The 12,067-nt window shown below is 50.7% G+C and overlaps 1 protein-coding gene across 3 annotated transcripts in view; it reads left to right on the forward strand.

Moving 5' to 3' along the window:
• MDN1 (midasin AAA ATPase 1) overlaps nt 1-12,067 on the forward strand; it is a 2,688,524-nt gene that overhangs the window by 1,935,344 nt on the left and 741,113 nt on the right. For all 3 annotated transcript variants that reach the window (XM_069606482.1, XM_069606484.1, XM_069606483.1), the window contains exon 67: nt 11,747-11,842. In XM_069606482.1, the coding sequence (XP_069462583.1) occupies nt 11,747-11,842 (96 nt within the window). The remainder of the gene's footprint in view (nt 1-11,746; nt 11,843-12,067) is intronic.

Genomic DNA, 12,067 nt, shown 5'->3' on the forward strand with positions numbered 1-12,067 from the left:
CCGGACACCATGCCACTTCCAACGCTCCCATCGCAACTGCCTCCACCACCGACAGGTCAGAGGACATCCTACTAGCTCACAACACCCTGTGCAATGAGATACGGACAAGGTTGCCCATGCCTCCTACGGGCGATCCGGCACCTGGACCTTCAGAGGATCCACCAGCTAAGAGGAGACGAGTCCATCCTCCGCCGAGGGATGTGACGGAGCCGGATGCGGCGACGACTGGTACAGAAGGCGACAACGATGATGGAACATATCGCCCGTCGTCGGTACCCAGGGATTCTCCCCCCGATGAGATTGGCTCCTTCCACGCCATGACCTCTAGGGCCTCTGAGCTGTTCCAGCTCAACCCTGAAGAAAAGAGGAAGGAGAGATTCCTTTATCAATGACGAGAGGCCAAGGGGAAGACCGTGCTCTTGATCCCGCTGTTGTACGACATTTGGGACGAAGGGCTGTCCCTCCTGAAGAACCAGTCCTTGGCCCTGTTGAGGAGAGATTAGTACCAGAAGAAATGCCAGGTTCCAGACTCTGCACCGAAGTGTCTCAGAGCTCAGCCGTCCCTGGACTCTGTGGACTCGGCTCCGGCCAAGAAGAAATCTGCTATGTCAGTGGCATCGACTTCCACTTCCCCTCCGGACAGCGAGGGAAAGAAGCTAGACACCACGGGATGACGGGTCATCAACGCTCTCGCCATCGTGGCCCGTTATGACAGGGAGCTTTGGTTTAAAATCGCCCCAATCCTGGATTTCCTTCCGGACGACAAGAGGGCGTAGGCCCTTGAAATCCTGCAAGAAGGCGAGGTGGCATTGGACCATACCATCACGGTGGCCACGGGCATTGCCGACACCAGTTTCCGTAGATGGGCAACAGCGTTTGCCTTTGGTGTGGTTGGCTCAAGGCCACCAACTTCCGTCAGGACGTCCAAATGAGGGTATTGAACATGCCCTTTGATGACAACTTGTTTGGCAAGACGGTGGATGATTTGCTGCAGGCCATCGAGGCGGACACCGATACGGCCCGTGCCTTGGGCACACTCCAGCAAAGACGCCCGTCCTTTCAGGCTTCCGGAGACAAGTCTCAGGGTGCCTCTAAAGGATTCGGTGGCAGCTTTTCTTTCTTCGTCCCTGGAAGCCTACAGGGGCTGCAGCAAGGCCGGAAGAAATCGTCGTCAAGGGGTCCAAGGCGGTACGGCCTCGGCAAAACAGGACTGAACCGGCCGTGCCGTCGGGCCCCCACACGAGCACCCCGGTGGGAGGGCGGCTGGCGAACTTCATCGGCGTGTCGAAATCCATCTCCACCCAACGTTGGGTGCTGGGTGCCCTGGCCCACGGACATACCCTGGAGTTCCAAAGGAAGTGTCCCTGTTTTCCACCTGTGGCCAGGAAAAAAAACTAACGTTCCGCAACTGCTTCTAGAGGTATGAGCGATGCTGGAAAAGGGCACGATAGAACTCGTCCCGAAAAGACACTGGGGCTAGGGGTATACTCGCGGTACTTCCTCGTCCAAAAGACCACCGGTGGTTGGCGACCCATTGTAGATCTCCGCCACCTCAACAAATACATCAAGTCCCAGAAGTTCCTGGAAGGTCATCCTTGAGCTCGTGCTGGTACAGCTGGAGGAAGGAGATTTCCTGTCGTCACTGGACTTGGAGGATGCTTATTTCCACATCCACAAGGGGCATCAAAAGTTCCTGTGCTTCGTGGTCCAAGGACAGCACCATCAATTCAAAGCCCTTGACTTCGGTTTGATGTCGGCTCTAAGGGTCTTCACCAAGTGCCTGGCACCGGTGGCGGTACGGCTGCGCCTACAGGGGGGTCCACGTCTACCCCTATCTGGACAATTGGCTCACCCGAGCGACGTCTAGGGAACTAGCAGTCGAACAAACGGCGAGGACCGACCGCCGGCTCACGGAACTGGGGTTCTCGAAAAGCTATGCGAAGTCCTGCTTGGTGCCATCGCAGGACGCTCGGTTCCTGGGGGCCAGGCTCAACACAGTGGAGCGCCTGGCCTCACCATCGGAGGACAGTATCAAAGCCATCCTGGGCAAGGTACAACATCTGTTGACCATGGAAGTTGCCAAGGTGAGGTCCATCAAGTCCCTGCTCGGCATGATGTCGTCATGCATCTACCTCGTTCTGCTGTGCAGGCTGCGGATGAGGCCGCTGCAGGAGTTTCTCAACGCCCGCTTGATACAAGTGTCGGGAAGCTTCGAGGCCAAGATCGCCCTCAACGAGACATTCCGGTGAGAGATTGGGTGGTGGGGCGTCCGCGTGCATCTAACGGCAGGCACAGACTTTCAGACTCCAGCACATCAGGAGACGGTGATGACAGACGCCTCCCTGGAGGGAAGGGGCACACACACCAGAGATCTCCACGCAAGAGGCCTTTGGCTACTGGAGGAGAAGTCGTTGCACATCAACGTTCTGGAACTCCAGGCCACGTTTTGGGGCCTCAGATCATTCCTTCCGTCCCTCAAGGGCAAGGTGGTGCGAGTCTTCACCGACACCACCACCACTATGTTCTACATTCGGAAGCAGGAGGGGCGCCAGATCCCCAGCCTCTCCAAGGAAGCGCAGGATCTGTGGCACTGGGCCGTCGCCCAGTGGATGTTCCTGGTTCCCTTTCATCTGGCAGGAGTGAAGAACATGGTTGCCGACTCACTGAGCACGGCGCTGCGCTCTTGCCACGAGTGGGAGCTGCGGCGGGATCAAGTGGATCTACTGTTTAGACGATGGGGCAATCCCCAGATTGATCTGTTTGCGACTGCGACAAACACCAAGTGCCAGAGGTTCGCCAGCAGGTTTCCCCAGCCGGGGAGCATGGGAGATGCATTCCCCTTCCCCTGTGACGGCCTGTTCCTCTATGCGTTTCCGCCGTTGCTTCTGCGACTCATCAGTCAACTCAGATGATCCCGGGGCAGGATGATCTTCGTCTCACCGGCGTGGCCGAGGCAGATATGGTTCCCGGACCTTCCGGACATGTCAGCATCCCCTCCAGTCAAGCTTCTGGCGGATGCAGATCTTCTCGCCAGGGAAGGAGGCGCGATTCTGCATCACAGCCCAGGGTCGCTGAACTTTCTGGCCTGGCTCCTGCAGCACTAGAGTTCGGAGGGTACGAGATCCCGGCAGACTGCAAGGAGGTAGTTGCCAAGGCCAGTGCTTCTTCGACTCTTAAGTGCTACGGACATAAATGGAAGAGGTTCATCGTCTGGTGCCATGCAAAGAAGATCAACCTTCTACGGATTACGGCCGTACTTGCTGTCTCTGGCCACGGCGGGGCTGGCGCACTCCTCAATCAAAATTAATCTGGCGGCTATCTCGCGTTATACCAGAGCTCCGGGGCGGTCATTGCTGTGGTCGCACCGCCTGGTCAAGGAGTTCATGAAAGGACTTTTCTGCTAATTCCCGCCGGTGAAGGCTACGGCCCCGGTGTGGGAGCTCAATGTGGTGCTGACTAGGCTCATGGGTCCTCCGTCGAGCCTCTGCATTCGGCACCTCTGAAATTCCTATAGTGGAAGACAGCGTTTCTTGTGGCCATCGCCTCCGCACGATGAGTGGGAGAGATCCAGGCCCTCTCCTGTAAGCCGCTGTACTTGACATTCCACGAAACGAGGGTCGTGCTGAGGATGCACCCCTCCTTCATGCCCAAGGTGCCGTTTGACTTCCAGCTCAACAAGCCCTTGGTGTTACCTGTTTTCTTCCCGCTGCCTTCATCGCCGGCGGAGAGGACTTTGCACTCGCTAGATTTGGCTAGAGCGCTCAAGTTCTATGTGGACCGCACAAAGAGTTTTCGGAAGACATCACAGCTGTTTGTGAACTTTGGCCCTGTGAACTAAGGGAAGGCCCTCTCCACGGCTTCCATTTCCAGGTGGCTCTCCGGCTCCATCACCCATTGTCATCCGTTGGCAAACCGACCGTTGCCTGGCCATCCGAGAGCCCATTCGACCAGAGCGATAGCTGCAACTACGGCGTTCATGTCTGGTGTGCCCATGCTGGACATCTGCAGGGCTGCTACGTGGAGGTCGACGCACACCTTCACAAGATTGTACTGCGTCGACCGAGATTCCAGGGAGGTGTCCTGAGTCGGCCAAGCAGTGCTGCACAACCTGTTCGCTTGAAGGTGAGCCTGGTGAGGAGGTAAGAGATGATTAATGTTGAGTTGTTGAAATGCTTAATGTTGAGCCTTGCCACCTCCCGTGGTTGTGCATGTGTACTGCTATGTATTCTTTATTCATGAGCATGTGACTCCATGCCAGACCCCATGCTGGAGAAGGAACAAGTTACTTCCCTGTAACTGTTATTCTCCAGCATGGGTCTGGCATGGATTTACATGCGAACCCTCCCGCCTACCCCTCTGTGGCTCTTCTCTTGGTCCTACTGCCACTTTAGTTGCTACCAAATCTGAAGATGGCTGCCAGAGGAGGGGCTTAGGTAGAGGGCAGTCATTGGCTAGGGGCGGGGCAGTATGACCCAGAGACCAGTGATTGGTTATTAGGAGAAAAAACAAAACTGTTTTTTTTCTTTACCGAGGATTCCCTGCCTGAAGGGGAATATTCATGAGCATGTGAATCCATGCCAGACCCATGTTGGGGAACAACAGTTACAGGTAAGTAACTTGTTCCTTCCGGTCCCTCAACACTGCGACCGGAAGGGGAATATTCATGAGCATGTGAATCCATGCCAGACCCATGTTGGGGAACAACAGTTACAGGTAAGTAACTTGTTCCTTCCAGTCCCTCAACACTGCGACCGGGAGGATCCGAGGATCCCTTAACCCGAAGGCCAGAAGCTGAAGCAGCCTTGGTGCACGTGCTGGTAGAAGAACCTGACCGGTTCCTCCCACGCGGGAGAGTCCCTGTGAAGGAGTCTCCTTTGTGGGGTGTGATGGAGAATATCGCCCTACCGTGAGCCTAGTTCGATGTTTCACAGAGTTCTTGAGATCCTCTGGAAGAGCTCCCTCCACCTGGCTAGTCTGTTCTTCAGCGTCTTCGAGGACAGCAAGTAACACGCCGAACATGATTCCCGACTGTGGTCTGGGCTAAGGCAACGTAGGCAGAGGGCGTGGGGGTCTGAAGTTGGGAAGAACCAGTTGCAGGGTGGACACCTGCTGAACCCTGCCGAAGTCGACATGCGCAGGGGAGGAGCGTGACGTCTGAGGACCGAGTACCTGAATGATAAACAAGACAAAGAGAAGAAGTAGCCGCATGTGGAATTACATGGCCGAAACCAATTACAGGAGTGCTGGTGAAGTCGGCCCGTTTCCGTTGACGCGTCAATGGGGACTGAGGTGTGTTGCTGGAGGGCGGAGTCGGGGCAGCATATTCTCCCTGGGCCGCACCCTTGCGTGGCTCTAAATTTAAAGGGGAAGAAGGTTTTTTTCTGGTTAAAATGGTTCCGTCTCCCATCCCTTGGCAGGGATGCCCATTCAGTATGGAGGAAAGGGGATTATAGACTAAAAGTATGTTAGTCACTATAGTGAGTACCTTATAATTTCTTCCTTGGCTCAAGCTCCAAAGCGAGCCTGACCACGTCAGTCACCCGACCCCCACTTCAGCTCCCCAGTATGGGGGTGGTTAACCAACTTTGTTGCGCAATGGGAGGACATCACCACAGACAAATGGTTACTAAACATCTGTCGGGGCCGTACCCTAGAATTCATGGGGGAAATGTCCCTCCATTCCTCTCATCCCAAAGAAAGCACAGCACCAATCCTTGCTCCTGCAAGAGGTACAGTCCCGTCTCAGGAAAGGGGCAATCAAAAGTCGTCCCATCCCACCCCCGGGGCTCTGAATTGTACTCCAGATATTTTATGATGAGTAAAACATCGGGAGGTTTGAGACCCAGACTAGATCTCAGGAGACTCAAGTTCCTCAAGTCTAAAACATTTCACATCATCACACTACAACACATCCTAAACCAGCTGGAAGAAGTGCACTTCCTTTTCACACTAGACCTAGAGGATGCGCATTTCCATATTCCCACCCATCTATGCCACAGGCGTTTCCTCCGATTTGTGAACAAGGGAAAGCACTATCAGTTCAACGCACTACCCTCCGGTCTGAATTCAGCACCATGAGTTTTCACAAAATGACTAGCCCAAGTGGCTGCATACCTATGTCACTCAGGCATTTACCTTTACCCTTACCTGAATCGTGCATTAGCTTATCGTCCATCTGTGCCACTAGGTAAACAGGACGCCATTTGGTGTCTGACATCTCTGGAGTTCTCAACTGTTAGGCAGAATTATATGCTGTACCCTTTGGGAACACCACACACAATTAAGACTACAAGTGACAGTACAATTTCACCTTTGGTATAAGCCTGTACTACAGTTAAAGTGGTAGCAGTAGCAGAGCAGCCAGACTTATCTCAAGAGTAAGTGACCAGTATCAAATAGTTGCACAAAGGACAGCAATTACTATGATTCAGGCAAACACTGAATCAAGTAAAAGAATATACATTTATTTTACTCTTCAGTTGTATAACATTACACTATTATAAGCAGTCTGAAAATCACTCTATTAATACACCACACCACTTCCCTTAAATTCCAAAGTTAAACTCACAAAATGAAGTGGGAGCAAAATGGCACTCCAGCAATTTAAAAGGGAGGGAAAGACAGAAGTTACAAAAAAATGAATCCACGCCAACAGGTAAGTACTCTGGGCAAGCGAACAAGGTAGACTGCAATGATAAAATCAGACAGAAAAGGCTTAGGGCCAAAGTCAATAGGTCAAAAGTCTTTTGCTCAAGATAATGGGTTGTTCGCGGTAAAGTTTGTGGCACAGATTCCAGACGAGGTTGGTTGGTAGAAAAGTTAGTTCAAAGAGAAGGACCAGCCCTCGGATTGGCGAAAGATTTAAAACCCATTTACCGCAGTTGAACGAAACTGTCAACCGGATTTGCACAGTACCTTGAAACGGAGTGGGAGCTGTAGCTGAGGCAGACGTTCCTGGTAGTTCCTGCAGGCTCACGGTTCCTGAAGCGACTGTCGGGCTGATCAGACGTAGGAAGACTGGAGTGTCCTGCACTACCCAGGGAAGAAACCAGCAGCGCCAAGCAATGAATAAAAGGTGCGCTCCTTAAAACCCAAGCAGGGTCCGACCTTCCTGGCTATCCGGCCCACTGTAGCTCTGTGCAGCGAATTCGACCAGAGGAGGGGTCCTGGCTTGCAGTTTCGGTTAACTGGTTGGTCCCACCAGCTCAAGGGAAGAAGTTTCCTGGAGGATCTTCTCTGTCGTCGGATTCTGGAGATTCAGACCTGCAGCAGGGCTTCACTGGGCGTTTCAGTCGTTGTAGGGGTCCTCTTCTTCCAGTTGCTCGTTGGTTCTTTCCTTCCAGTGGTGACTCTGCTCTTCCAGTCCCAGAGACCTGCTTTTTATGCAGTTTTCCCCCATTCATACAGCCCGGCTGTCAATCACACAGCTGGGTGGCTGGCCTGGCAAGGCCAGTCCCCTTAGCCAATCAGATGGGAGTGCGACTTGGGTTACCAAGGGAACCCATGGCAGGGGTCCTAAAACCCCTCCCTCACATCCTGCCTACCAAGACTCTCAGGTGCCTAAAGCAGGGCTTCTGTGTGGAAGCACACGAAAAAGCAATGAACAAAGGGACCAAACCTGGTTTGGCGCGCAGAGTAAAACACGAGAAAGACATTTACAAAAAGAAATGGCGAATAAACCCAGCCGGAACCGTAATAAAATATATCTGGTCAAGCGGGTTTATGTTGCAACCTAATATAGTAGCCTAAAACATTACCACGTTTATATAAGATAAATTGCGGTAGAAAAGTTAGGGTAGATACCACTGCCACCAGCCAATTCTTAATGTGAAGGGAGCGAAACAAGGCTCCAAGAGACACAGACAAAAGGGGATAAGAATTTCCAATACTCGATGGAAAATGGCGTGTACCGGTTCTGTGGTAAAAATGACTAAATAAAGTTAATGGCAACTTTACCTTTTCTGGGGGGACAGTAGTCAGCCCCAGAAAAATGGAGTCGGTGGGAAGTCTAAAAGACAACCCGGTGTCACTGGACTGAAGGTGCTGTGTAACACACATGAAAAATATGGTGCCCTGGAGTAGGTGCGGTTCCAGTGCCCAAGATCACAAACAAAGTAGCAATACACATAGCAAACACATGTAAGAGTGGGAAAAAAGGCTCACACTCTTACCAGGTGAGAAAAATAAATCCTAGAAATCCAGCAAAGCTGCTGGGGGACTCATTAGGTAAGGGAAATCAACCATTTGAGAATTCTCCGTACACTAACCAACTTTCCGAAATCCTGCATACAGCCAGCTCTAAACTCGCTATCCTTAGGCTCACGCCTCACCACCCTTGCGTGTCTCGCCACCCCCTCGGAGGAGTGGTCAGCACGATACTGCAAGAGGTCCAGAGTTTGTCCAGCTTGCCAATTGCATCAGGTCGCTCCCTCAAGTGCCTACTAGGAATGATGTCATGCATCCCTTGATTCCTAACTGCAGGCTCCACATGAGACCTCTGCAAGAATCCTCGATGCCCATATGGCAGCAAATATCGGGGTCCTTGGAGGACAAACGTTTCCTTGCACCATCTTTCCACCAGGCCCTCCAAGGTTTAAGTCATCGCTGCAGGAGGACCCCTTTTCGCCTTCTGATACACCAGGTCACAGATACCATGGATTCCTCCCTGGAAGGGTGTGAGAGCTCACACAGAACGGACAGTGCCACACCAGGGGGCCATGGCTACCCGAAGAACAAGCCGTACACATCAAAGTCTTAGAGTTGAGGGCAGTGCTCTAACCCCAAAGTCGTTCAACCTGGAGATTCAGAAAAAAGTGGTTTGTATGTTCATGGTCACAACCATGTTTTATTCCAGAAGCAGGGGGGTACCTGCTCTCCGGTATTGTCTGTGAAAGCACAAGCGCTATGGAAATGAGCGCTGGCGCCGAAAATGTATCTCACCCCCTTCCATCTATCAGGAATTCACAGTACCATTGAGGACTCGCTCAGCAGGGAATTTGGGTCCTGCCACGAATGCGAACTTCACCACAGTCAAGTTCTCCAACCTTTTTTTTCAAGTGGGGGCGTCCAGAGATCGACCTTTTAACCACAGCGACCAACACTAAGTGTACCCAGTTTGCGAGTTGATTTCCCCAAGCATGGACCCTTGGAGGGGGGTAGGGGCCTTCTCATTCACATGGGAGGGGACTGTTTCTCTAAGATTACCCTCCACACCCTAAATCATCTAATGCTTAGAGTTCTAAATACACTCAAAGGAAACCACTGCAAGATGATTCTTGTGTCCCCAGCATGGCCACGCCAGATTTGGTACGCCTACCTTCTTCATCGGGTCAGTGCTACACCACGATCCAGCGTCCCTCCGATTGACTGCTTGGCTACTGTAGCCCTAGAATTCGGAAGCATCCCGCTGCCTCCTGCAGATTCTGGCTAGAGCATTCACTACACTGTCCTGAGCTGCTCAAATATTGCCATACCTTCTGTCTATAGCAATAGCAGGTTTGGCACACTCAGCTATCAAAGTTTATTTAGCAGCCGTTTCCCGCTACACGCGCACCACAAGCCAGCCTTCCCTCTGGTCGCAAAGACTGATAAAGGAATTCCTCAAGGGACTGTTCCGTGCTTTCCCCCTGTTCAATCCCCGGCTCCAGCTTGGGAACTTATTGTGGTCCTCTCAAAGCTAATGGGCCCTCTATTTGAGCCTCTCCAACAAGCTCAGTTGAAATTTCTCTCCTGGAAACCCCAATTCTAGTTGCCATAACTTCAGCGAGACAAGTAGGTGAACTGCAAGTGTTACCCTGAAAGCCTCCATACTTGACTTTTCACCAATCCAAGATGGTTCTCGGGTCAAACTCTTCCTTCATGCCTAAGGTTCCTCTGCTTTCTGCCTAAATTAACCACTGATGCTTCCCGTGTTCTTTTGCTCTCCTTCGTCTCCAGCGGAGCGAGCCTTACACTCTATCGATGTCGCACGAGCCTTCAAGTTTTATGTGGCACACACAAGGGAGTTTTGCAAGTCATCACAGCTGTTTCTTGCCTTCAGACCAGTCAGTAAGGGAAATGCCCAGGCGAAATCTTCCATTTCAAGATGGCTTTTGGTGTGCATTTCACAATGCCATCATCTGGCCAACGGACACCTTCCAGGAAGACCAAGAGCAAACTTGACAAGAGCTCTAGCTTCTTCTGGGGCTATCCTGTCCGGTATTCGCGTGCTCGACATCTGCAGGGTAGCCATGTCGAGGTCTGCCCATACCTTCACGCGGTTCTACTGCGTCGATAGGGATTCCAAGGAGGAGTCCTGAGTCTGCCAAGCAGTGCTTTGCAACCTGCTCACATTAGGTGAATGTTCCAGAGGTGAGTGAATTACTTTTGTAGAGCTATCCCTCTGCCCATTGGTTGCGTGTATGTACTGCTGTCTATTCGATGAGCATGTGAATCCATGAAAGATCCAATGCTGGAGATGGTATTATGTTCCTTGCCTGTAACTCCTGTTATCCAGCAGTGATAATTTTCATGGGTTGACATGCACCTTTCCCTCCCACCCAATCCCCCCCCCCCCCCCCCTCCTTCTCCGTCTCCTATTGGTTCTTACTGCCACATTACGTGTGCTGCCAAATTTGAAGAGGGGACCTGTGTAATTCGCTGTGGGTAGTATGACCCAAAGTAACACGAATAGAGTACTAAATTGACAAGCAGTTTTAATCTCTAAAGGTAAACTGCTTCAATATTTCCCAGGATTCCCAGCATGACGAGGAACATTCAATGAGCATAAGTACTTATATATTGCATTAATATTAAAACATTGAAATATGTATATACTTAGTTCTTTGGTATATTTTAAGTACTTATTTGACAGTATATTTTCTATATTAACAAATATTTATTTTACAGTAAATTATGCGTGCTGTATTTGTGTTGTGCATTGGACTAATACTTTACGAGCCCATCTTAAAAGTGAAGCTTGAATGCTCTGTTACCCATTCAATGAGGTTTGGGCTTAATTGGTGGACACTCTATTCTTCCACCTCTGCATTGCTCTTTTCACACCCTGTGTTAGGGGGGGTGTGAAAAAAACCTGCTACCCAGGAGGAAGACCTCCAAAAGGACAGTGAAGCTCAAATAAAACGCTTAAACCAAATGGCAAGAAATGTCTATCACTGCAGTGCACAAAACACTGTGTTGCGATAAAAAGTAAGTTTCACAGGAGTGCACCCAAAAAGGTAAAACAGTGGTACCACTGCCACCAGCCAGTCTTTGCTTCACAAACTATGGAGAAAATGTACATAGTACAAAAAGAATGGGAACACAAGGTTTCCCTTAACTGCTCTGCTTAAGGGAGGTAGGAGTGCTGTAATAGACTTAAATGGTGCATAGTCAGCCTACACAGGTATCCTTCAGGGCGGACTATTGCCCCAACAGGTCAGGTTAAGGTGACCATAGTAAGCAGATAAGCTGGAAGGTTCCAGTGGATGGGAAAGCTGCAAAATGAAAAATCATTCTTATGGCCGGGAGGATAGCTCAGTGGCAAAGCATTTGTCTTGGTAGCAATACCACACAGAGCAGCACAGCTTCCAATCCCGGTCCTGCGCTTAGAGAGTGGCCTCCAGTATTCAGCGTGTTATAAAAGATTCATTAATTTACCAACAGCCATATATCCTCTGTGTGAATCCAAAGGGGCCAGAGTAGGAGACAGTTATGTAATTGCTGTTTGAGTTAGCTTCAGTTCACATGTGCTTATTTTTATTTTCAGCTGTTGGTGGTAATGGACAGAATACGTGGTTTCCCACTTTCCAGCCCTGTTGCCAAATTCCTCAATGGTTTGGAAATTCTGCTCACAAAGTCTCAGGTAAGAGAGGAACAGTTAAGGTAAATTACATGATCTTCTTGCTGTGTATACTAATACTGGAATGAATGTGCCTTGGCATAGCTTATCAGTGGACTTTGGAATTCACACTGCATCAGGAATCTGAGTCCAAGTAATTGTTAGATTAGATATACCAGTCTTATTTTAGATTTTGTGCAGATCTTCTCAAACCTCGGCAAACAGGCAATCCTTAAGGTTTCCTTGGAT

This window comes from Ambystoma mexicanum, chromosome 4p (assembly GCF_040938575.1).
Source record: "Ambystoma mexicanum isolate Mex_15411 chromosome 4p, UKY_AmexF1_1, whole genome shotgun sequence".
In the NCBI taxonomy this organism is placed as follows: Eukaryota; Metazoa; Chordata; class Amphibia; order Caudata; family Ambystomatidae; genus Ambystoma; species Ambystoma mexicanum.